Source organism: Dermochelys coriacea, chromosome 3, assembly GCF_009764565.3.
Source record: "Dermochelys coriacea isolate rDerCor1 chromosome 3, rDerCor1.pri.v4, whole genome shotgun sequence".
Classification (NCBI taxonomy): Eukaryota; Metazoa; Chordata; order Testudines; family Dermochelyidae; genus Dermochelys; species Dermochelys coriacea.
This window is the reverse complement of record NC_050070.1, coordinates 161,901,266-161,928,630: the sequence shown is the minus strand read 5'-3', so window position 1 is coordinate 161,928,630 and position 27,365 is coordinate 161,901,266. Positions and strand designations below refer to the sequence as shown.

Sequence of the window (27,365 nt, the reverse complement as noted above, 5' to 3'; positions counted from 1 at the left end):
CAAACAAACACACACACACACACACTCTCTCTCTCTCTTTGAAATGCTTCACACTCGAAAGAAAGGCTTAGTTTTCATAACAATGCATCCAGGGTCACACTGCCATTGAAATGTACCCTGCAGACTGGCGGATCAAATCAAGCATTTGGAAATAGTTATAATTTTTGAAAGACAAGAATTATTTTAGTCCGGGATTTTTCAAAGGCTCTTTAGGGAAATACAGCCCTAGCCCTCCTGTATTTGAACAGGATTTGGGCCTCTTAACGCTCTCTGACACATTTGAGAACCCCAGCCTTAATTCTTACAATACTGATATCATGCAAACTGATCACTTCTAAAATTTGGTTTTCTAAATGCATACTGTCAGTTCCAGGTCCTAGTGAGTCGAGTCGACTATTTCAACAGGAGCAGAAGCAGCCTCAGAGCTGATCCGGAAAAAGATGTGCAGACAGTTACTCAACTGATATTGAAATGATCCTTATTTCCCCTTCTCAGAAGGTGGGTGCAGGCTGGGAACGCTTGCTTCAGGGAGGCCTGTAGAATGCCTATTGACTACAATGCTCATGTCACTGAGGTAGTTTGCTGTTTGAAATATAGTAAAGTAGGTGTTGTGATAAAGTAAGGAGCTCCACATGCCATCCAATGCAAGGCATTCCCTTACAGTAGCCTGCAGAGTAAGGTAAACTGCGCAGAAGACTGGCTTCAAGTTTGTTCAGTGATTTTGCATGTTCAAATCTCTCTAAGGTCTTTATCCACCTCAGTCCTTGATGCAGCTAAGCTGAAGAATCTTCACATGAAAACAGCAGCAGTTGTAACTTAGGGTGGCTACAGTAGTTTTACAACTGAGCAGAAATAGCACATTGGGGGAGGCAAAGTCTAAGGTATGTAATAATCCAGAGCTGTGAGTGTGCCAGCTAAATCTCAAAGTCCTAGGCAAACTGTGCTTGTTGTTTTATCACATGGGAAAAAGTAAATATGAACCATATTACAGCAATTACAGTGGCAAAAGGTGATACATTTCAAAGCATCTTTGAAATTGGTGCTAAAAGGTCATAGAGCTGAGAAAGCACAAGGTCCAGGAACAGTTCAACCAATGAGTTCATGGCCAAGTGGGGCTATAAATGTAGGGATATACACACTATCCTCAAGCCACAGAGGCTCTCCTGGTGATGGCAGTGGGATATGTGCCCAAAGATCAAGGTTAGAATATGACCTTCATGTAGTGTTTAAGGTTTTAGTTACCTCTATATATTATTTGTTCAGTGTCTACTGTAAGTAGGGTTGGCAGAATTTGTTTTTATAATTTCAATGGACAAGATCAATGTTTATTTTTAAGCATTTTTTTCTATTTTTATCCAATTAAATTTTCACAGTAGTGGGAAATTGGGAGGGTATCAGACAACTGGGTGGGGCATGCAGTAATTATTTAATGACAGTAGATATTGATCTCAAAAAATTAAAGATTTATAACTGTTCAAACATATCAACATCACATCTCAAAATATACAAAGTAAATATCCTTAAATCAAACTCTATTAAGTTCTCAAGCAGCATTTTTCTTTCTTGGCCTATTTCTAAATGTCATTTATTATTAATGGAAATGTTGGGTTGGTTTGTACATGTATGGTGAAATTGATGTTTAGTGACATTTACTGATAAAAATGTGATCCTTCCAAGCCTGGCTTTAAGGAAGAGATAAATCCCCCTTTAAAAAAAAAAAAGAACACTATGTGGTGTGGCTTTACAAAATGTTGTTGTTCTGTGAAAAATGGTACCCAATAGTGTGTGTGTTTGTATGTGAGCGACATGTACATGACTTCCCCCACACACACACCTACACCATCTTGATCATGCAACATCACAAGCAAGGATGATGACCACTAAAACATTCTGTGAGTAGGGGATGAATGGTAGGATTAGACATTGCAAGACCTTAATGTGGCACTGCCATCAGTTAATGTGCCCATTCAGTTTAGTTAGTGGGGGCTTTCAGCACATGGACCCAAATTTTCAAGTATCCTATAAATTTGGTGCCTCACTTGCAATAATATGCATCTGGTTTTTATAAGTGTTGAGTACTCACTCCTCCCATTGTCATGGGGACCTGTGAGCGCTCAGCATCTCTGAATATCAGATCCATGGTGTCCCAGTCTGAACACCCAAAATTTGAGACACCCATAATTGGTGGCTTCTTTTGAAAATATGGGCTATAGTTCCTAGTGATTGAATTTTGTTAATTCCATTTGCTGGTGACTTTAAAGCTGACACGATGTTTATTAAAACTTAAACCAAGGAAGTTATATTCTACGCGTTTGTCAGGGAAAGCTGAAGCATGGCCCATACTTCTTTCCTGCCATGCCACAGGTGGAAATGGATTTAGAATATTTAAGTAACTGTCAAGCCACAAGCAAAAATGTAATTACAAAAGTCTGTTTTATAGCACTAATAATATGAACCATGAACAACCCTCCCAACTACGAGATTGTCCTTACAGTTTGCATTTCTATAACACTGGATTGCTTTTTCACTTTTTTTTCTTTCAGAATTTGGTGAGAAAGGTTATTTAAAAACCATTCTACATCTTGATGGTCTTCTGGCCACTGCATGTACTGACTCCTTTGCACAAAGACTCTTATCGGTTTGTATTTCATCAACTGATACTGAGAAAGTGACCCAACCACAACCATAATGAGGACATCTTTCAGGTCACAAAAGTATCTGCTTTGGGCAAAATTAAAGGCTTCCACGCACCACCCATCCTTGAGGAACTGCCTTGTCACAATGCAAATAGTCTTCCTGCTGTTCCAAATGGCATCATGGATGTTGGTGATCTGTTGCTCCCCAGGCAGGAAATCTCTCTCTTCAAAGCACAAAGTAAATCTGTTTTTCTCAGAATACTGAGAGTCCAGGTGCTTTAGCAATGAATTTTGGACCCACTCAAAGTCTCTGTTGCTGTAGCATAAATAGGCATCATATTTATATGCACTTGTATCTATTGCTTGCTTACGTTCTTTTAGCAGAGCACCTTTGATGGTCTTATACCAGACAAAACAAGTCCCCCGAAAGTGACTAAAAATAATGACTGCTGTTAAGAACATTATCAGAGTGACTGAAGTGAAAATGAACAGTGAGAACTGTAGAGGCTTGTGGAGTTCGTCTTCATTACAGCTATCAAGTGCCACTGAAGAAAGTGGAACCCTTGTGAAAACAGATGGGAGTACACAGTATGTGTCATTTTCTGAGCCAGCTAAGGTCACATTGGTTTGATTTAACCATGCTGTCCAGGTGTTTAAAGTGCAATCACAGAAAAACCTGTTATTTGTTATATCCAGGACACTCAAAGTCATGAAGAGTTCAAGGGCAGGTGAAAGAAGTTGGTTTTCAGACATATTCAGTGTCTTTAGGCTCTCAGGGAAAACACCAGGAGAAAGATAAGACAACAGGTTGGAGGCTAGATTAAGTCTGTTTAATGATGTTAGACCACTAAAAATATCCTGTGGAAGGGTAGTAAGGTAGTTGTTATTCAGGTGGAGCACCTCTAGTTTGGAAAGTGCCCTGAACACATCCAAACATAAACCTCTGTCCCACACAAGCTTTAACATGTTTTCTCCTAGATCCAAGTAGACTAACTGGTTATTTTCTATAACATCAACACTTTTAACACAATAAGATAAACGATTTTTTCTTAACAAGAGATACTGCACATCTGGAACTTGTAAAAGAATATAAAGATCACCCAGATTGTCCAATCTGTTTCTTTCCAAGTTAAGGAATGTTGCACTTATTCTCTGGTTACCTACAGATACTAGCTTATTGTCACTTAAATGAAGAGTGATCATGGCTGGGAAAGAAGGGAGAGTTTTAATGGCATTGTCCCGAAGATCCACCATCTTTAACTTTCTTAAATCCCTGAACAAATTCCCAGCAATTACTCCAATATGATTTTGTTGCAAATCAATATGCATCACATTCTGAAGCCCCTCAAAAGTGTAATCGTACAGCTCCCCCAGAAGGTTATATGACAGGTTGAGAGTTCCTAGGTTTCCCAGGCCAAAAAATGCTTGCTTTTGGATCTGATTTATCTTGTTGCTGTGAAGATTCAGCAATTCCAGATCACCAAGGCTCTGAAATACATAAGGATTGAGAGAGAAAATAGAACCATGTGAAATATCCAGTAAGCGAATGCCACTTCTTGCTAGCCCTGCAAATGTATCTTGGTCTGGATCTCGGAAGTTCTTAAAGCCAAATCCTGGACCCATTATGTGATAGCTAAGCTTCAAAAAAACAATTGAAGTCCCATTCACAGCTGTGCAGAAGTGTTGCATTATATCTACACCCCAGCCATTACCGCCAAGATCCAGGGTGTCCAGGGCTATGTTTTTGAAAGGATTTCCACACTTGGCCCAGTCCATAGAAATTGAGTAATATAACTTATTAAAATTAAGAATAAACAATATGAGGAATTTTCCCTGGAAGCTATCAAGGTTTCCTTCACATAAGCTGGATATCCTGTTGTTTTTCAGGTCCACAATTTGCAAGGATTTTAGATGGTAAAATAAGCGATGAGGGCGAAGGCTTTTGATCTTGTTTCCAGAAAGATCCAAATATTCTAAGGAGATCATATCTCGAAGATAGTCTTCTTCCAGAATGGACTCCTGAAGACTGTTGTGATATAGCCGGAGTGTATGTACATTTGACAACTCCACAAAAGCATCAGGATCCAGATGAAGTATCTTATTGCCTCCTAAATCTAAGATTTGAAGGTTTGGCAGGTTCCTAAAAGCTGCTTTCCCTATGGTAACAGGAAAGACAAACTGGGTTCCAATTTCCAAAATCTGTAACTGTTCCAGCAGAGGGAAAGAGGATGCATTCACTTGCCTGATTTTGTTGAAACTTAGCAGGAGTACAACTGTATCATTGAGCACAGGTGGAACCTCAGTGAGGTTACAAAAATAACACAAGGCATTTTGGCCTTGGGAACAGCAGCTTGCAGCAAATATTTCTTTGGCTACCAGCGACATTCCTAAGAGAAATACTAGATGATGTAACATTGTGATGCTGCATGAAAAGAGAGAGAGAAAATTGTAAGAACCAAATATAAAATTGGCTGTCTGACCAATGAAGTTTTGTAGCAAAGTTTTAATGCAATAGAATAAAAGACCAAGGCCAAGATTTTCAAATGATGAGGGCTTTTGGGTGCATGTGTTTTTGAGTATACAATCTGAAACACCTTAAAGGGATCTGATGCTCAGTGGATGGGCTCCAGAAATTGGTGAGCAACCCACTCTGAAAATCAAGTTCCATGCAAAGTATTTTAAGTTGGGCACCCAAAAATCTTTGGTCACTTTTGAAAATCTTGGTTCAAATATTTAACAGTTGCACCACTGATGAGACAACAATGGTACATTAGCCTGAAACTCATACCTTATTCAAAGTTAGCCAGACTGTTTTTTAAAAGTTTGGATAGTATGGTCAGAGGCTTTAGGTTAACACAAGTATTGAGATATCCACCTACCCTTCTGAACAGTGTAATCACTGCCATGTTCCTCCCCACTCCTCATTGCTATCAGGGCTAGGTCAGACAATTCCAATGGCTAACAATGACATGTCACAATAGTCTCACAGACAAGGCCCTTCCAGAAACAGTATTTAAAAAAATGGTGTGTTTTCTTTTTGGAGCACCCATGAAATTTCTGGTCATCAGCGGAGTTACTCTGAATTTAACACAGGAGAGTTTGAGTCAGCCATGGAGGTTTAAAAGGAAAAGGCTCATTTGGAGTTTCAGAATCTCTGGGACTATTCCAGTAATGTGAAGTTGTTTTTTATGGTGGGAGCAATGCTTTAAAAGCGTACATAGGAAAGAGGTTGATGAGGGGGATATCGTAATTAAATAGTCCTTAGTAATCATTCTTATTGCTATTAAGTCATCTTAAAATATTTTCCAGTACAGATGAAGCTCACAAGAGATCTAGCATATGGTATTAATGTCACTGATTTATTGTGTGAGACAAATCTACTGTTTACAGCCTACTGCTTATTAAAAGGTTACATTTGATGTACTGTAGACAGTCAGATTTTGTATAGCAATGTGTGAATGTAACAAATGCATCTAACTGATGTATACTTCAAAGTTTTCCCCACTCTGGATTTCTTCAGGCATCCTGTCAGCTAAACATCTCTCTTTTAAACTGTAATCTCTTCAGAGCAATCACTGTCCTTATTGTTGCCTACTGCATAAGACAGAGCAAGTTGTCTGCACTAAAAGAATTACTTGCATGCTTTTTTAAAATATGTATTTACTAAGATTGCAACTACCTGCCTCTCCTTTCTAAAAAGCATTCACTGAAATGTTTGCTTGGCTAACAACCAGAGTAAGAATTTTTGTACCCTACAGCCTAATGTGTTCAAACTTAATAAGCATAAGTTTTTGTCAAACCAAATCCCTCCTGGCCATCTAGTGGTTGCTAAATAAATTTACTTTATAGAGAAAAAGAGAGGCCCTGAGCCAGTAATTAACAAGTAGGTCAATCCCATTAATTGTTATTATCGATTGACTGTACTGTTTCACTAATGGCACAGATTGCCCAGAAGCATCACAGGGAGAGTAAATTATTTCAAGATTCTATGCTAAATCTAGCAATAGGTGAATTGCGACAGGTTCAGATTGAGGATCTCAGAAAATGAAGGGGAACTGGGGCAATTTTTGATGGAAAAAGAAATCTAATTTTTACATCAGAAAAATTTTCTAACTCTTTATAGTTTGGCTGCTTATCCGAGCTATCAGACGTTAAGGAGGTATCCATCAGGCCATGTGTCCTCATACAATCCTGCCTTTATCTCGAGTCTGCTTGCAGGGAGGGGCTAATGGATAAATTGTTTGCTCCTTCAATATTTTCATGGGACCAGTTCCTCCTGAAAACTTGGACCTTTGTGTGGAATTGCAAGAGTGATGACAATAAGCGACCTTTCCATTCACTCTTGTCACAAGGAGCAGTTCAGAACCACTCCTTATACCAGAGGTTCTTTCTATTAGCAAAACAATCTACATAATCTAAATCTAGAGGTAGCTGATAGCATTCCTTTAATACAATATATCATGGAAAACTGCACAGAGGATCAGTAAAAATTTATATGTTTAGCCATAAAACTGACTGGGGTTGTGTGTTGCTGGAGCAAGTTTAATTGAAAATCCACAGCGTTTTGCAAATTTCACTAGGAGTCCAACTATTTTTAAATGAATGGCTGCATCAGCTTTATCTCTATAGGGAGCTGAAAAGTATGCATGAGTGGGATGGGGGGGAGTGGAAATAAGATAGCACAGCATGGAAAGTTCTGTCTCTCTGGGCTTGTCTACAGATAAAACTTGTATTGCTTTGACTATACTGTGATAGTTAAATTGGTACAACTCCCTAGCGTGTATGTGCATATACTGAGGCCTGATCCACACCTAAAACATAGATCAATTTAGTTATTCTGCTCAGGGGTGTGAAAAATTCACAATGTGAGAGATGCCGTTAAGCCAACATAAGCCCCGGTATAGACATCACAAGGTTGATGGAAGAATTCTTCCATCATCCTAGCTCCAGCCTTTCAAAGGAGTGGATTTACTACAGCGATGGGAAACCCTTCCATTGCTGTAGCTAGTGTCTATGCTGCAGCACTTTCAATATAGTCATACCCTGATATAGCATACTGGAAGGGGAATAAATTCCCATAGTGAAAGGGGAATAAGTTCTATCAGTGTAAAATACCTTTATACCAGTATGACTGTGTCCAGAATATGGGATATACCAGTATAACTATGTCTGTAAAAAAAAAAATCTCACCCTTAACTGAGCTAGTTATACTGGTGCAATTTCCAAATATAGACCAGGCTACTCTTTCTGTTGTTGAAGCAGAAACAAGAATCCATTCTTTGCCCTTTACTGGCACAATGCGATCTGACCAAAGATTTAGTGTATGTAGAACTTACTGACAGACCAATGCTCACCACATCAATCCATATAATGAGGTTACACAGACATGTAGGGCTAGAAGGAAGCCAGTGATCCATCATGTCTCTAGAGTGAGATTTGAAAACAGATGGAATTTTAACCTAAAAAAATCTGTTTGGGCACTTATATGGCCCCATCAGGATAGTATCTGAGCACCCAAGATGTTTTGGGCAAACATGTTCCTGCACCAAAATAACCTTGCAGAAATCCTCAGTACTTGGGACAGTTATTTGGGCTATATATCCACACCAGCCTTATTGAGAAGAGGGATTAGGTAACTGGTTAATATATTATGAGACCCATGGCATTGAACATTCCAGATCCATGGCTGCAGGATTTAGACATTTGAATCCAAACTTCATTTTGTTTTCCTGCCTAGGCATTAGAAGGAAATAAAGAAAAAACTGAGACCGGGGAAGTTGGGAATGGGGAGGCTCATGTGACTCCCAAGCCATGTTGTAGTGAGCAATGTATCCTTAGCTATAACAGATGGGTCCTCCCACCATACTGCTCTCAGTGTATCAGGAAGGGAGCTTCTATAATGAGAAGTGGAGCTTCACCTACCCCTGCCCCTATGACCAACCAATGTGTGTGTAGGTTGAGGCTTCATCTCAATATCCCAGCTCCAGGCTCTGAGTTCCCTCTCAGCAGGGGTTAAACTGGCTCAGTAAAAACAGATCAGGTTGCCTTAGCCTAAAACTGGCCTACTCTACAGCTCTAAGCAGTTTTTGAAACTCAGGGCTTGTCTACATTATCCGCCGGATTGGTGGGTAGCGATGGATCCAGCAGGGTCGATTTATCGTGCCTAGTATAGACACGATAAATCAGCTGCTGAGCACTCTCCAGTTGGCTCCAGTACTCCACCAGAACAAGCAGCACAAGCGGAGTCGATGGGAGCGCGTCAGCTGTCGACTTACCGCAGTGAAGTATGTAGATCTAAGTACATCGACTTCAGCTACGCTATTCACATAGGTGAAGTTGCATATCTTAGGGCATGGCTATACTCGAAACTTCAAAGCGTTGCCGTGGGAGCGTTCCCATGGCAGCACTTTGAAGTGCGAGTGTGGTCATCTCCATGAGGGGATTAGCTTAGAGTGCTGGGAGGGCACTGTTTACACTGGTGCTTTACAGCGCTGTAACTTGCTGTGCTCAGGGGTGTGTTTTTTCACACCCCTGAGTGAGGCGTGTAGATAAACCCCCCCACGCAGTGGTGTAGATAAACCCTCATTTTAGGTGAACTGGTTTTAAAACTGGTTAGAAGATTTCCCAGTGTAGACAGAAGGAAACACTCTTGCTGACTGTAATTTTAGGGTGAATTTTGCAGTATGCTGGGCCCTTTGTAGAACCTCAGTGTTCTCCTAAGGGCATCTGATGAATGAAGAAATCCCACTGGGGGGAGAAGGGCAGGGACACTGAGAGGAGCACTAGCTAATCTAAAAAAAGGGTTAGATTCGCTGAAGCAAAGCACTCATCATTCCCTTCTTTTAAAAAAATCTTATTTATAAGATATATATCTTATCTAATCTAATCTATCTATCTATCTATCTATCTATCTATATATCTTATATAAGCATTTGTTCAAAAGTTTGTTTTGTATTTTAAGCAATGCAGACCTGATGGCTTTTGCCAAGTGTTGCCAATAAAGCTAATTAGATCAGGGAAGGACGTTACCATCCTGTTTGGATTCACATTGTCCCTGCCAATACTTGAGAATGTTTGCTCACTTTTTTAGACAGGAAAAGAAACACATATGTTGTCAGAAGTGCAGGGTAAATTTTGCATATCTCCCAGAGCCTGCAAATACTGGCAAGACTTTTGTGCGGATTCAGCATTCATCAGCATGTTTACTTTTTGCATATTGGGCAAGTTTCCTTTGAGGATGAGAACTGATAGGTCAGACCTATCACAACACTTTCAAAAGACAAGCCTGGGAGCTGAAATTCGTAACTTTGAAAGACACTAAAAATCATGGTCTTAATAAAGCCACTGGTGTTATGGCTTACTACAACAATCTGTAACTCACTAACCCCCTTTTTTGTCCTATGACAGGGGTGTTAACAAGCCACTTCGCCTTGAATGGTCCCTAACTACTTATGCTAAACTATCTGTTCAATCTTGTATTTAGCTCTGAAACTCTCAGTACCTTTCCCAGACCTGAAGAAGAGCTCTGTGTAACTCAAAAAATGTCTCTCTCTCACCAACACCAGTGGGTCCAATAAAAGATATTCCCTCACCAACCTTGTCTCCCTAGCCCTACTGTTGGCTTGGAAGATTTTTCTTTAGTTCTAATGCTAGACACATTGTGAGTTTGTCCTGGAGCTGCATGAATGCTGCTGTAACTGGGGCATTTCTATGAAAAACATCCCAGATCGTTACAGATAAAGGGGAGATAGGGGAAGATGTTTCAGGTGTTTTTTTCATCTTTAACATACTGGGCTAACTTGGATATAAGGAATTTAAAATTACTAGGAGGATGTTTGAGCTGAAGGAAGAAAGGTCAGTTGCAACAGTCTGGCAGGGGCTGTGGTAATCTGCAAGAGTTGGGCAATAACAAATGAAGTAAGAAACAATCCATACACTGTGCTAGAGCAGTAAAGATGACTGGCATTGTGCTGTAAATTAGAAATGGTTAAAAATCTCCACATGGCTAAACTGTGATGGGCAACGAAGGCTGACAGACAAACTCAGAAGTGGTCCAGGAGTATGTTGCATGAGTTCATACACACCTTAGGCTATGTATTGTCACCTTTGAGCTCCTAAACTGAGACTGAGATGGAAGATAAATAAACTCAGGCCCCAGTGTTCTTCCCCCCAGCCTGCCCCCAGGCCTTACTTCTCAAACCACTCCTGCTTCCTCTTCTCTCTCCATTGAGTCCGAATGGACAAGCCCAAAAACATTGAAGCAGAGCTGCAAAAGCTAGAAGAAGCAAAGAGCTGAGTTCATGCTGGACAACCCTATGCAAAACTGAGTTACTTAATACTTCCATGATGATCACCCTAAAAGTACCTAAAACAGAGGGACAGATTCATTGCTGTGCTGGTGAGATATTTTGAGAGCGGAACAGACATGGTGAGACCAAGTCATGTAACCTCTGAGGCTAGTGAATCAAAGAAGCTGTGAGCCAAAGCAGGAGGGGACCTTGTAGGGAGGGAGAACTGAGGGGAATTAAATAAAGTTGTCAAATTCTATGATGCTGTGACCAGATGGTGAATGTCTCCAAATCAATGTCACGAATGTACCAGGAGAGGGTGATGATAGCATCCTCACCAGCACTGTGCTCACAGAACTTGAATCTGACTCAGTTCCTAATCCTGGCTGCTTTATTTCTCAGAATATTAAAGAATCTTCCGATTCTGCTACTATTATATAGTCAACGTCGTCTTGCTGTTCAGTATGGGATTGGAGGACCACTCCCATTGCTTAAAAAAAAAAAGAGAAAATGGAGAACCAGGAAATTATAATATAATTAATCTAACTCCACTCCCAAATAAAATTCTGGAGAACTTGATAAGACATTGATGACAAAAGGTGACAAAGGCATTATATGTAATAAAGAAGCCTGCAAAGTTTCTCAGAGAACAGACCATGCGAGACTAACCTAATCTCTCTTTTTTTTTAAATGGTTAGTAAGGCTATTGACAAGGAGATTGTTTATTATGTTGATCTAGGCCATAGTAAAGCTCTTGAAAATAAAGTACAATTTACAGTAAAAGCATGGTTGTTATATTGGCCAGATAAGAAAAGCCTGATTGTCGACACCTTTGCCTTTATGACTAATTGCATTGCTGCTTTCATCTGATTAGACCAGATTCAATTATTTATTGACAAAAATAAAGTGCCAAGGTTTTTCCCCCTCTCTGAACTGTGCATTAACATTGTTAAATTGCTCTGAATATTCTGGAGCTGAATTTCATCCCAATAATTACAATCTGAAAAAAAATATTGGCCTTAACAGTGTTTTGGGCTATGTACTGAATGTGATCCCCTACTCTCTTCTAAAATGGGCATCATAATACTGAGTTTAGTTCTAATATACAGTAGAACCTCAGCATTATGAACACCAGAGTTATGAACTGATCGGACAATCACACACCTCATTTGGAATTGGACGTACGCAATCAGGCAACAGCAGAGACGGGGGAAAAGCAAATACAGTACTGTATTGTAAAAAGAAAAGGATACTTTGGCACCTTAGAGACTAACACATTTATTTGAGCATGTGAGCTGTAGCTCATGAAAGCTTATGCTCAAATAAAGTTGTTAGTCTCTAAGGTGCCACAAGTACTCCTTTTCTTTTTGCGGATACAGACTAACACGGCTGCTTCTCTGAGCACTGTATTGTGTTAAACATGAACTATAAACATTAAAGTTAAAAAAAAATACCAGACAAGGTAAGGAAACGGTTTCTGTGCTTGTTTCATTTAAATTAAGATGGTTAAAAGCAGCATTTTTCTTCTGCATAGTAAAATTTCAAAGCTGTATTAAGTCAATATTCAGTTATAAACTTTTGAAAGAACAATAATGTTTTGTTCAGAGTTCCAAATATTTCCCGAGATGTTCATAACTCTGAGATTCTACTGTAGCATTTGCAATCCAGAGCGCGCAAAGCACTTAATACAGCAGAGGTGGGCAAACTATGGCCCGTGGGGCCATCCTGCCTGGCCCCTGAGCTTCTGGCCTGGGAGGCTCACCCTGGCCCCTCCCCTGCTGTTCCCCCTCCCCTGCAGCGTGGGGTGTGGGGGGGGGGTTGGGTAGGGGGTTCAGGGGGGGAGTCAGGGATAGGGAGCAGGGGGCAGTTAGGGGCGGAGGGTCCCGGGGGGGGCAGTCAGGGGACAGGGAGCAGGGGGCGTTTGGATGGGGCGGAGGTTCTGGGGCGGTTAGGGGTTGGGGAACAGGGAGAGTTGGATGGGGGTGGGATCCCGGGGGGGCATGTCAGAGGGCAGTGGTGTGGAGAGGTCAGGACAGTCAGGGGACAGGGAGCGGGGGGGGGTGGTTAGATAGGGGGTGGGATTCCAGGGGGAGGGCAGTTTGTGGCTGGGGGTCCCAGGAGGGGGCAGTCAGGGGACAAGGAGCAGGGGGGTTGGATGGGTTGGAAGTTCTGAGGGGGGCAGTCAGGGGGCAAGAAGTGGGAGGGGCGGATAGGGGGTGGGGGCCAGGCTGTTTGGGGGCACAGCCTTCGCTACCTGGCCCTCCATACAGTTTCACACCCCAATGTGGTCTTCGAGCCAAAAAGTTTGCCCACCCCTGTTATACAGCTATGTAGGCATCGTGATCTGCATTCTATAGCTGGGAAAACTGAGGCACAGAGCAGTTACTTCACCTAGGTCACATAGCAGACGCACAGCACAGTGAATTGTAGTGAAAAGTCAGGTAGGTTGTCTATTTTCTTCTGTCTACGTTTTTAGCACTTTTTAAAAAGTTCACGACAACCTCTCATTCTAATTCCCTGAATCCCTCTGTATAATGAGATGAATGCATGCTTCAAAGGCAGCCAAAGTTCTCCACCACCCTTTTCTATACTCCTGCAGCTACTTAAAATAAAGCAGTATTCCCAAGTAGGAGAAATAAAGTTTAAAGTGTATTTTCAAAGTCTGATTCTATTACTGGGTTACTTACAAAGGCACTGTGATGTTTTACTCCATATTCTTTATGCATGATTTTTGGAAAAAGCTTTGGTACAAACTAGGAGTGATAACAAGAAAGTCCTATAAGAATACTGTTTCTCAGCTATCAGAGTAGCAGCCGTGTTAGTCTGTATCTGCAAAAAGAAAAGGAGTACTTGTGGCACCTTAGAAACTAACAAATTTATTTGAGCATAAGCTTTCGTGGGCTACAGCCCACTTCATCAGATGCATAGAATGGAACATATAGGAAGAAGATAGATAGATATATACATGCAGAGAACATGAAAAGGTGGAGTAAGAGGCTAATTAATTAAGATGAGCTATTATCAGCAAGAGAAAAAAACTTTTGTAGTGATAATCAAGATGGCCCATTTAGACAGTTGACAAGAAGGTGTGAGGATACTTAACGTGGGGAAATAGATTCAATATGTGTAATGACCCAGACACTCCCCATCTCTATTCAAACCGAAGTTAATGGTATCTAGTTTGCATATTAATTCAAGCTCAGCAGTTTCTTGTTGGAGTCTACTTCTCAGCTAGTACCTGTAGACAGGCTTAGAGCCTGGAACAGTAGAGAAAGCATAACCAATCTTGACTGCTGTGTGGAAGGGGAAACTGAGGCACATCACCTCATGGCATTAACGGCTAAATGCCAAGACACCTACACTTTAAAAGATACTGATATCTGCATTATGTACACAATGCTATACACCACAATGTTTTCAGGCAACCTGGGAACAGAAACCCAGAACTTTGAAAAAACACCGATGGATAACATTACAGTGTTTGGTAACACTTGGAGGTTGTATAGTGTAGCCCATAGGATTATTTTGCTAGCTATTATAGTTTACTAATCCAGCCGGCAGTATTAATTAATATGTTTCTTTTTCTGAAATTAATCCATTTTATTTTATCAGTATTAATTCCTTGGAATTTAGGATATGTTGAGGCATGTATTTCCTAATAATAAGTTTTGCTGAAATGCTGAAATGCAAGAAGCCTACCAGTCTGTAAGATCCAGTAAGATCTACTATATAGCATAAAGTATAATCAGTTATAAATATGTCAGCATAAAATTGGCAACCTTTGTCACAGATAAGAATGGTCTCTGAACTTTGGGGAACCAAAGGGAGGAACTATCCACATCACATCACATGTTTATCAGACGGCTACAACCGGTTGGTAACCGTAGGGTACAGCACAACGTGGAGGTCATCAAGAGAGCCTAGGCTGGCAGTTTTGGGAATGAGATAATCCTTATTAATATATTTAGAAAGTAAGTGTCATAATCTACTAACCTATAGAAGAAGGGTACCCATAAAATTCTTAGGGTATGGAAATAAGATTTGGGTAGCCAGCACCATAGCGTAATCAGGCATGCCAGGAGTGAGGCTGGTCCTTCAACTCCTATTACCGTGTCCTCAAGGAAGGGTGTGAGTATGTTAGGTTAAGGTTAATAATAGAAATGGTACCACCAGGAGTTTTGGAATTCTTTTACTGTTTTGCAGTTTTAAGTTTCATTGCATTTCTTATTTTTATGTTAATTTCAATAAAGGTTTTATCAATTTGATATTGTCCTCAGTGTACTTGTTCTTGTTAAGCACCCCGAGAATCCTCTCCCGTTATAGAACTCATTGAGTTCTCGAACTCTGTAGTCTGAATTGGATAAGAACCTATAAATCTTCTGGTCAGATGTGAGCCATTAAACTAACCCATTAAATTCAGGTCAACAATAGCCAAAGCCGAAAAGGGATTTTAGATATACTGCCTCTGCACTGGTCAGTGACCAACCCTCCAGCAGTAAACTCAGGGAGAAGGTGTGATATTTCACTCCATACTCTATGAAAATATGCTTATGATATGGATATGACATAACAGATCTACTTTATGCAAGATGACTCATGTAAGATATCATTGCAAAGGTTATGATTTACTGAATGTAATTATCCAATTTGTATGCCTGTATCATTTCTGTATCTGAAGTTAGATGTAAATGTGCTACTTTGGATGTCACCAACAACTAGTCCTTCAGATACAGCAATGGAAAAGCCAGACAGGGCTAATGCCCCATTAGCAGGGCCGTCTCTAGCAATTCTGGGGCTCTAAGCAGCGCCCCTGCGGGGGGGGAGCAGGCCTCTGCGGGGGAGGGAGCGGGGGGTGGACCCCAGGCCTCCGCAGGGGGAACCACCCCCTAGCACTCATTACTGGCGCAGCTGAGGTCGGGTCGCTGCACTCCTGCGGCCGGTAAGTGCAGGCCCAGTCCGGCTGCAGAGCTCGGGGGAGTGGGGGTGGGGCTGGGCCTGCACTCACTGGCAGCAGGAGTGCAGTGACCCAGCCTCAGCCACCCTGCTGGTGAGTGCTGCGGGCAGGGCTAGGGTGGGAAAAGGGCCAGGGGAAGAGGCGGGGGGGCGGAGCAGGGTGGGGCCTGGGGAAGAGCCGGAGCAGGGGCTGGAGCAGCATGCATCTGTGCAGGGCACCAGGAAATTTAGGGGGCACTGGTGTGGTGTTTAGATGCTGCTTGTAATTATTAGAATTGGGAGCACTGGCTGTTGGGAGTCTGAAAGGACAGGAAACAGGAAGGGGGGGGGGGAAGTTGAGGAGGCAGAGTGAGAGCTACTGAGGGTGCAGCAGCAGTTTGGTAAAGAGGTTTCCACTTTAAAAACAAAGTCCTGTTGAAGTTTGTTAGTACCTTGCCTGGTTGCTACAACATTTTGGCGACGAGGATGGATCTTCTGCCTCTGAACCCACCTGCACCCTTTCTGCAAAGCCCAGGTGAGCCTCCAATTGCTTTTACTGCCTGGATCCATATGTTTGAGACTTATCTGCTTGCAATCAGTACTACAGAGATTTCTGAAGTAAGAAAGCATGCTCTGCTATTCCACTGCCTTGGAGCAGAAGGGAGCATATATTTTACACTTTTCCCCTTGCAGATGATAAATATGAGACAGCACTCACTGCATTAAAGAACTTTTTTGTGCCCAAAGTGAATGTAGTAGCTAATCGCTACAGATTTCGCCAGCGTGAGCAGAAAACAGGGAGACTATAATGCAGTATATTGCTTCCCTGAGGAGTCTGATTGTAACTTGTGACTTTGGGAATATGTCAGATGATATGATTAGAGACCAGTTCATTGGGAAAACAACCATGCTTCGTGTAAGAGAACGCTTACTTCTAGAACCACAGCTTACACTAGAAAAAGCAATAACCATTGCTACTCAGATTGAGTCAACTACAGCTGAAGCCAAAATAATAAGCATGGATACAGGAGGCACTGTCCAGGCTGTGACTCCTTTGCAGAAAGTTCACTATCACTGCAGACAAATGCGTGTGACCCCTCCTCCAATCAGAGCTGCAGACAAATGATTACAAGAGGAAAACTAATGGAAAACCACCAAATCAGCAAATTCAAAATAAGGTAAAAGCATGCTTTTGCTGTGGATCCCCACAACACCTTGCAAGCTACACAGGATGTCCAGCAAAAGTAGCTCAGTGCAATCATTGCAAAAAGATTGGGCATTTTGCTAAAGTATGTTGCAGCAGCCAATTCAATCAACAGGTGCATGCAGTTACAATACCAGATGTTACTGTGCTAAGCGTGGACAAAACCACTACTGCACATATTTCAGAACAAATAAAGTGCACTGTAAATGTTTCTGCCATACCCTCAGGCAAATCACACTCTATTCAGCTAATGTTGAACGCTGGCTCAGCAGTATCTATACTACCTGATTCCATCTATTTGCATTACTTTAAAGATGTGCCTCTTACTGAATCCAAACTTCTCTTGGTGTGCTATTTGAAAAACCATGTTCCACTACATGGCTGCCTGCCAGCAATAGTTACTTTTGGTGATTGCTGTATAACTGCAGCGTTCTATATTGTCCACAAAGGCACTCCTATCCTTGGCAGAGTTTTGTTGGCTGCTTTAAATCTCAGGTAGTTAATGGACGAATTGATCTTCCTCAGCAAAGCACTCTTGCGGTACACACACCAGTTTCAGCTGCAACCCAACAGGTTGAAGAGAAACTCAGTTGTGCTTATGGGTTTCTGCATAAAGTTAAAATGTGGAATAATGTGATGCCTGTATGACAGAAGTTACGGTGCTTACCATTTTCAGTCAGGGAAGCTATTTCAGAGGAACTTAGAAAACGTGTTCAATAGGACATCATAGTAGTATAAGGGCCCTACTGTCAATCAAACCCTAACCCCGCCCCTTGACCCCTTAAGCCCCACCCATTGACCCATGCCCTCCTTCACCAGAAGGCCCGCCCCATGGGGTATTACTTCCGGGGTCAAGGCTGCCACATGACCGGAAGCATGGTGTGTCATGTGACCCCTCTAATAACTCCTCCCACTTCCCTCTATCAATCAGGAGGGGTTTCACCCCTCTAGGACTGCCTCGAGAGGAGATTTGACCAATCAGGGCAAGTTCCGGGGTGGGGTGTCCTTTCCAGAAGTGGGTTGTGTGACCCTTCTAACAACTCCTCCCCCCACCCTCTACCAATCAGGATGAGTTTCACCCCTCCAGGAGTGCCCCGAGAGGAGATTTGACCAATCAGGGCAAGTTCCGGGGTGGGGTGATGCACCCGGAAATGATTCGTGTGACCCCTCTAACAACTCCTTCCACCAACCTCTACCAATCAGGTCACCCCGAGAGCAGATTTGACCAAAATAGAGCAGGTTCTGAGATGGGTTGAACTGCCCAGAAGAGGGGCGTGTGACCCCTCTGCCAATCAGAGTGCGGCACCATCACCCAATAAGTCCAAGTGTCGGGTAGAAGAGGCCATCTTTTACCTAGAGTGTGTGTTTTAGAAATTGTGGAAACATGGACTCCTTCACCACCCCTGTGAGAACTTCGGACTTTGTTTTAGCCCCACGGGTGTTCGACAAACCGCGGAGAAAGCGCTACATCAGTGAGAGTTCCGAGGAGAAGGAGGGAGCGACTGAGGGGAGCCCTTTGGCCCAGCCATTGATGGATACGCCGGAACCCGAAACCCAGCTGCTTGTGAGGCACACCCCGATGAGTGTGATGGCCTCTTGTTCCCCCTGGAGGAGGAAGGCAATCGCAGCTTGGGGGAGTCACTAGTGGACAAGATGAATGGAAAAGACAACGCTCAGGTAAATGAATGTTTAAGAAGTGACGGTCAGGAGGGGGTGGGGGTATGTAATGGGGTTAGGAACCAGGGATTGTGTAAATCAAAAGCCAAAAGGGGGGTGCTTATACGGTTTCTTTTCTGAAAAAATCTCTTGACAGCTGGATGATGCCTTTCTAGAGGACCCGGAGACCCTGGACAGCATTGCATCAAGCAGTGAAGATGAACCGGGCCCACCTTGTTTTTGCTCAACGTCGATACAAAATGCTGAAGAGGACTCTGAGGATGACGGCTATGAGGAGTCTAAGAGGAGGCTTGGCATGGAACTGACTGAGCCAATGCCACGTCGTGAGCGTAAAAAAGTCATGCGGACTATTGTACGCGTTGCTGTTTATGCTGTTTTTAATCACTGTCTTAGGGAAAAGCTTTTTGAAGATTGTAAGGGCTGTGTCATAGATGCACCAGACCAGCAGCACCATGACTGTCTGACTTGGACTTCAGTGGATATAAAGTGCAAGCTCCGGGGCCTGTGTGCTGACCTGTGTTTGGAAAGCTTATTAAACATTGTTATTGCCATGGGTTATGCTATGCAATGTCTGTGCCTAGCCCAAGAACATTTAGCGCAAGGGGTGACCTTGATAAATGCTGTGCAATTCAGTGGAGACCCTGACCATGTTTTAAAGAAAATGACCAAACCTGAAGATGCCTGCTTAGAGCATTATATTGACCGTCTGGTCCGCACAAAAGTTACAGAATCCTGCTTAAGAAAAAGGCTATTTGTAAGAAATCTAAAAGGATTAAGTTAGAAAATGGTGAGGGGCCAAACATGTGATATAAAACTTGGTAGCTGTAAATTAAAAAAAAAATCTATTGAAAAGGGCTTTGTGATGATCTGTATTTCTGTTAAACCATCTCTGGCACTTAAGGGAACTTAAAGTTTTTTTTTTCTTCTTTTTTTTAATGGAGCATCTTGGTTTGTTTTCAAGGAGCTGTATGTCTTTTAAATAAAAAAAAATTGTTTGTGAGAACCTAGCTCTTGTGTCTTTTGTGTAAGAGAGACCCATTTACAGCAAAAAAACTGAAATGTATGTTGTGGGAGGGGGGAAAAATCCTAAAAATGTGTTTACAATAAAACAAACAGGGATGGTTCAGACATGTGGCTGAGTACAATAGAGCTGACTTATTCTGTTGAACTGAAAGTGTTTAACCACTCCCTCACTGAATAGCCAGGGTGACTGTGATTACTCATCCTTGTTGCCATAGGGTTAATTTTGATGGGGATGCACCCATAGTAAGGGAGATGGGTGGGTGAGGATGGTGAGTTCTGATTAATATGAAATGAAATAAAACCTCAGGAGTTCGCAGATGCTATTGGACAGTTTAAATATAACCTCTGCAGTTAGCAGAACTCTATTGGGCAGTTTAAATATGACGCCAGGAGTTGGTGGAACGCTATAGGGCAGTTTAAATATGACCCAGGAGTTGGTTGAAGGTTTTGGGGCACTTTTTCTAGAAAGCACCCCCACCCCACCAAAACTTTAAGCATGAAAGAAACATGGTTTTTTTTATATAAAAAAAACAAGCCCCAAGACATTCATTGATATCTGCAAAGGGTCCCTCACTTGAAATGGTTCCTGTAAGAAGGCCCTACAGGGGAGAAAAAAATGTATTTGAACTTAAAAAGAAAAAAAAGAAAAGCAGCCCAATTGTGCAGAAAACTCTTCCCCCCTCCCCCGATCACAAAAGGGAATGCTAGGGAGGGGTGATCCAATCAACCTGCTAACTATTTTGAAACAAAAGAGTTAGGATGGTATAAAAACTTCAGGTAGCTGGGAGACTGTCTCTTTCAACAGAAACTGTCTTGAATTGCTGCAGGACTGCAAGAGGAGGTATGCTCCCTGTTTTTAACTCTGAAAATATATATATATTATATAATGCCATTCTTTGGCCATGCTGTCTTAGTAAATAATGGTGCCTATCTTTATTGCAGTGTGATCTGTTTAGCATGGAGTCAGTAACTTTAAGTTGCAGTTCATCACCAGGCCAAGGTAAAAACCATTTTTAACTGTAGTTGTGTGTGTTTGTGTGTAAAACATAGGTGGTTTTTAAAAAGTATATGTTTGCAAACTGATGGTAAGGGTGTGTTTATAAAGCTGCCGGGCTTTTGTGTGTGGATGTGAGAGTGGGGTCTGTGCAAGACATAGGTGCAGGGTTTTAAAAGTACTTGGTTGCAAACTGTTGGTTTGTTTCCAACTAACAGGGCTTTTTTTACTGTGGATAGTGTGTTTTTTTTTTTTTTTTAATGGGGTGTTGGGGCATTTGGGGCTAATACTAACTAACATTTTGGCTTGTGTTTTTTAAACTCAAAGGCCCTAAGCACACCTGGCTGGGGCAGGGTGGGGGACAGAACAATCGGGGTGCGGGGTCTTTTTAAAAGCATGTGGGTTTATTGAAAAGTATTTTGTTGCAAACAGTGTTTTAAACTGCTGGGGTGTGTGTGTAAAAAACATAGGTGGTTTTTAAAAAGTATACGAGTACAAACTTATGGTAACGGTGTGTTTCCAATTAACAGGGTTTTTACTTTGCAAAATGAGATGTATTTTTTAAAAAAAATATATTTGTGGGGTTGTTTTTAAAGTGGTAGAAATAAACTCAAAACCTGTGTTTGTTGTACAGCCTGAAATGGATTTTTTGTTTTAAAGTTATGACTTTTTTTAAAATAGGAAAAAACACCCTAATTAATATTTTTTTATTTTAAAGTTTACTAGACAGTTTCATATGTTTTATTAGAATGTTGTTTACTTTACAGTATGGTCAAAACATGAGGGGGTAAAAATGCTCAAAAGAAAAAGGAAAGAGACAACTGAAAAGAAAAATTCACCAGTATCAGTGATGGATGGATGGATGAAACCGGGTAAATATATTTTGCTTATTAGTCTGGTTAATTTATGAGGTTTTGTATTTTAAGTAAATACATAGGTGTGAGTAAGAAAGCTGGCAAAGTTACGTTTTTGTAAAATGTTTTTTTTTTCCCCTGCCCCAATAAGGCATGTGCAGCCCTTCTGACAAGGCTGTAGTGGGAGCTACGAGGACACCTCCCCGAGAACCACCAAAGAACCAGTAATCTGCTTTGAGACCTTTAACAACACAAATCAGCACAAGAGTGCAGATGAAGTATCAGGGCAGTCCAAACCTCATATACGTAAACCCAAGGACAAAACAAAACATTCTGGTAAAAAACATCCATGCAAACACAACTCCAGTTCCTCAGTGGTCACCGCCACACCAAGTCCTGAGAAAACTGTGAGCGAAAATACACGCATTCACAAACCCGGAGCAGGCGCTCTAGGGGTTGTGAATAAAAAACCAAGGATTGAAAACTCCTGTGATGCCAAGGTATTGCAACTGTGCAAACACAATTCCAGTTTCTCAGTGGCCACCGACACACCAAGTCCTGAGAAAACTGAACGAAAACGCTCACATTCACAAACCCACAGCACGCACTCTAGGGGCTCTGAATGCGTGCAAAAACACACACATTCACAAACTTGGAGCAAAAAGAAAAGGAGTACTTGTGGCACCTTAGAGACTAACAAATTTATTAGAGCATAAGCTTTCGTGAGCTACAGCTCACTTCATCGGAGGCATTTGGTGGAAAAAACAGAGGAGAGATTTATATACACACACACACACACACACACACACACACACACACACACACAGAGAGAACATGAAACAATGGGTTTATCATACACACTGTAAGGAGAGTGATCACTTAAGATAAGCCATCACCAGCAGTGGGGGGGGGAGGAAGAGGAAAACCTTTCATGGTGACAAGCAAGGTAGGCTAATTCCAGCAGTTAACAAGAATATCAGAGGAACAGTGGGGGGTGGGGTGGGGGGGGGGAGAAATACCATGGGGAAATAGTTTTACTTTGTGTAATGACTCATCCATTCCCAGCCTCTATTCAAGCCTAAGTTAATTGTATCCAGTTTGCAAATTAATTCCAATTCAGCAGTCTCTCGTTGGAGTCTGTTTTTGAAGCTTTTTTGTTGAAGGATAGCCACTCTTAGGTCTGTAATTGAGTGATCAGAGAGATTGAAGTGTTCTCCAACTGGTTTTTGAATGTTATAATTCTTGATGTCTGATTTGTGTCCATTCATTCTTTTACGTAGAGACTGTCCAGTTTGACCAATGTACATGGCAGAGGGGCATTGCTGGCACATGATGGCATATATCACATTGGTAGGTGCGCAGGTGAACGAGCCTCTGATAGTGTGGCTGATGTGATTAGGCCCTATGATGGTATCCCCTGAATAGATATGTGGATAGAGTTGGCAATGGGCTTTGTTGCAAGGATAGGTTCCTGGGTTAGTGGTTCTGTTGTGTGGTGTGTGGTTGCTGGTGAGTATTTGCTTCAGACTGGGGGGCTGTCTGTAAGCAAGGACTGGCCTGTCTCCCAAGATCTGTGAGAGTGATGGGTCGTCCTTCAGGATAGGTTGTAGATCCTTGATGATGCGTTGGAGAGGTTTTAGCTGGGGGCTGAAGGTGATGGCTAGTGGCGTTCTGTTATTTTCTTTGTTGGGCCTGTCCTGTAGTAGGTGACTTCTGGGTACTCTTCTGGCTCTTTCAATCTGTTTCTTCACTTCAGCAGGTGGGTATTGTAGTTGTAGGAATGCATGATAGAGATCTTGTAGGTGTTTGTCTCTGTCTGAGGGGTTGGAGCAAATGCGGTTATATCGTAGCGCTTGGCTGTAGACAATGGATCGAGTGGTATGATCTGGATGAAAGCTAGAGGCATGTAGGTAGGAATAGCGGTCAGTAGGTTTCCGATATAGGGTGGTGTTTATGTGACCGTCGCTTATTAGCACCGTAGTGTCCAGGAAGTGGATCTCTTGTGTGGACTGGTCCAGGCTGAGGTTGATGGTGGGATGGAAATTGTTGAAATCATGGTGGAATTCCTCAAGAGCTTCTTTTCCATGGGTCCAGATGATGAAGATGTCATCAATGTAGCGCAAGTAGAGTAGGGGCATTAGGGGATGAGAGCTAAGGAAGCGTTGTTCTAAGTCAGCCATAAAAATGTTGGCATACTGTGGGGCCATGCGGGTACCCATCGCAGTGCTGCTGATTTGAAGGTATACATTGTCCCCAGATGTGAAATAGTTATGGGTGAGGACAAAGTCACAAAGTTCAGCCACCAGGTTAGCCGTGACAGTATCGGGGATACTGTTCCTGACGGCTTGTAGTCCATCTTTGTGTGGAAACTACAGTCCATTGGTGATCTTCCTAAAAACACCATCCTAGCCACTATGGATGTGGAAGTCCTCTACACCAACATTCCACACAAAGATGGACTACAAGCACTAGTCTTATGCTCTAATAAATTTGTTAGTCTCTAAGGTGCCACAAGTACTCCTTTTCTTTTTGCGAATACAGACTAACACGGCTGCTACTCTGAAACTTGGAGCAGGCGCTCTAGGAGTTGTGAATAAAAAACCAAGGTCTGACCAGCCATTCTCCCAAAACCATAAGCTTGTCACAGATCCCTCATATTCTAGTATTTGGGAAGAATTTGATGTTTCATTCAGAAAACTGATGGACGCTGTATCCTCGGGGGGTCTAAAACAACGGCATTCTAAAAAGATTTGGAAAAAATATGACGCTTTGTTCAGAAAACTGATGGACGCTGAATCCTCAGGGGTCCAAAAAGAAAGGGGGGCTGGAAAGGGTGGCTCTGATCAGGCATGACTAGCTGTGCAAAGGGGCACTCTCAAGGGTGCACATCAGCTCATGTGTAAACAAAAGGGTGGACAGCGCTTGGGGGATAAACAGATGGCTGCCAAAAAGTTCCAGGCCAGGGTCAATGTAAAAATTTTAAGAAGGGCTAAAGAGGTAATGAGGAAAAAAACCCAAAGAGATGCCCCCTACCGGAGGCTCTCAAACTGGCATGTCTGAAAATAGGGAGGCAAAATCAGACTCTGGTTTAGAAAATTCCCCAGAGGGCTCTCTAGACGGGGGCCCATCTACTCCCAATGACCCTCATGGAGGCTCCTCAGAGTCTGACTCTCAATTAGTATCTGATGTAGAAGATGCCACTGATGGTTCCGTAGAGGAACCCCCAAGTAACCCTGAAAATGGAGAGGTGTATATGGAGAGAGTGAGAAGTTGGCAACATGAATTACCTAGATTTGGGGGGTCGGTGTATTGTGGGGAGTTTCGTTTTGTCAATCTTGAGCAAATATATTCAGCTCAACAGGTTGTTGAAGCCATACACAGAGGGATACAGCTAGTTCTTGATGACATTAATGGTAGGGTAGGCCCTGATGATTACATACAGTTACGTTTAGAGAGCCGTCATTTAACTAACCCTTTGTTTTTGGTCAGAACTAGGAATGAGCTGTCCGCTGAGGATTTCTTAACCCAGACCTCAAAGCTGCTACAGAGCAATAGAGAATTGCATGTTGATGGGACATTGCACCTCGTTGTGACAGTTGTAAAAAAACAGGGGTGGGGGCTCTCATAGTTTTAAATTCTATCCTTAGTCAAATTATTCATAAAAAGAGACAATGTTTAGTAGATTGGTACCGGTGTAAATCAGGTCTATGTTTTGCGGGGGGGGGTGGCTCTTGGCCATCATTTCCGGTCATAAACCTACAGATGCGGAATTGTTAGTGGAGGCGAGAAAGTTGCATGAGAAACTGGGGTGGTCAGATCAAAAAAAGGTTATGCTCAGTGACGCAGCAAATTTTAAACAGCATTTAGGAGTTAACATACAGGTGGTGCTGTATGTGGTGAAAGGTGGCTGGGTTTTTTTTAAAACGGGGGGCCCAGTGTACCCTAAGACTTATTTCATCCTGTTGCACGATGAGCATTACTATGGGGTTCTGGATGTGAAAAAGTTGTTCAGAGCAAATTGCCACATGGTGTACAGTCACGACCACTCTTGCAGGTATCATTGCCACCTCTGTTTGAGCGCAACATGCTCGGACAGCGTGGGTGTGCAGCTGAGGTGTCCTAGCTGTAGACTGTATTGTGGGTCCAAAGAGTGTTTAGACAGACATGTCAACTGTGCCTCAAAAAATCAAGTTGAATGCCTGTCTAAAATTTTGTGTGATTAGTGTCAGTCGTATGTGAACAAGCGGCACAGGTGTAAAGGGAGGCGGTGTAAGCAGTGTCAGGGCTTGATCGTTGGAGATATAGTCACCTCTGTTTTATGGACAACCTTAGAAAGCCTGAATCCTCAGAAAAGCATATTTTTTATGATTTTGAATGCACGCAGGAGATTGGGTTGCACACTCCCAATTACATTTTTGTGATGTCCCTAAAGTCAGAAAAATCCTGGGAATTTAAGGGTGACTAGTGTCTTTCTATGTTTGTTAAGACCTTTATTAGCAAAGAGTTCCGGGACTACACATTCCTAGTGCACAATTCCAAAGGTTATGATGCGTACTTCAGCATTAGGCAGTTACTGAAGGAAAAGATGTGCATAGAGATGATCACTCAGGGTAGTAAATTAATGTGTGTGGCATTAAGGCCCTGGGCATTCATTTTATATACTCTTTAAACTTCTTGCCCATGAAGATTAGCAAGCTCCCGCAGGCGATGGGGTTTGAAGGTTGCAAAGGGTATTTTCCACATTTTTTTAACACTTTATGTTAAAATTATGTGGGGCCTATGCCTGGAGTGGAGCACTATGGTGTAGAAAGCATGATGCCCAGGGAAAAAGCAGAGTTTCTCGACTGGTATCAAGACCACAGCTCTGAGACTTTTGACCTGCAGAAAGAGCTTGCATATTACTGTCAGCAAGATGTAAAAATTTTGAGACAGGCTTATATCCTATACAGAAAAGAAATTATGAAAATGACGGAGAAGGGCGATATAGTAGAGAGAGAACCTGGTAAATTCACTGAGATAAAACTGTGTATACATCCATTCCGGTACATAATGCTGGCATCTGTCTGCACGGCTATATACAGGTTTATATTTTTGGAGCCTAACACGGTAGCTCTTCTCCCTCCAGACAACTATCACAGGCAGAAAAAGAGATATTCAACCCCATCTATTCAGTGGCTGTTGTATACCTCTCAAAAAGAAAATATACAAATACGGCACACTTTACAGGGTGGGGAACTACAGGTAGGCCCCTACTTTTTAGACGGTTATGCCAATGTTGATGGGGTACACACAGCCTTTGAGTTTAACGGGTGTTTTTTTCATGGTTGTGTCACCTGTCATTGTGAAAAAGCACAAAACCCTAGGATGGGTACAACTTTTGGATTTCTTTATTACAAGACGCAGCTCAAGACCGACTATCTAAAACGACTTGGTTTTGTAGTGAGGACTCTTTGGGAGCACGAGTGGGAGGTGATGAAAGAAACAGACAGGGAGCTTGCAAGCTTTTTAAACCCAGCCCAGTTACCTCAGCCTCTCATGCCTAGGGATGCTCTTTTTGGAGGGGGGGACAAACGCTATCCATCTATATTATAAACCTAAACCCGGCAAAGAAATCCACTATTATGATTTTACCAGCCTGTACACTTTCGTAAACAAAACCAAAGACTATCCTATTGGACACCCCGATATAGTTTGACAAATTTGGACCCCTTACAAATTATTTTGGAATTGCAAAAGTTAAAGTGTACCCCCCATGAG

The 27,365-nt window shown here is 42.2% G+C and overlaps 1 protein-coding gene across 3 annotated transcripts in view; it reads right to left on the bottom strand.

The window, feature by feature from the left end:
• Positions 1-1,303: 1,303 nt before the first annotated feature.
• TLR5 (toll like receptor 5) overlaps positions 1,304-27,365 on the bottom strand; it is a 53,338-nt gene continuing 27,276 nt past the window's right edge. For all 3 annotated transcript variants that reach the window (XM_038395822.1, XM_043511716.1, XM_038395824.2), the window contains exon 3: positions 1,304-5,058. In XM_038395822.1, coding sequence (XP_038251750.1) covers positions 2,475-5,058 — 2,584 coding nt within the window. In that variant the 3' untranslated portion in view covers positions 1,304-2,474. The remainder of the gene's footprint in view (positions 5,059-27,365) is intronic.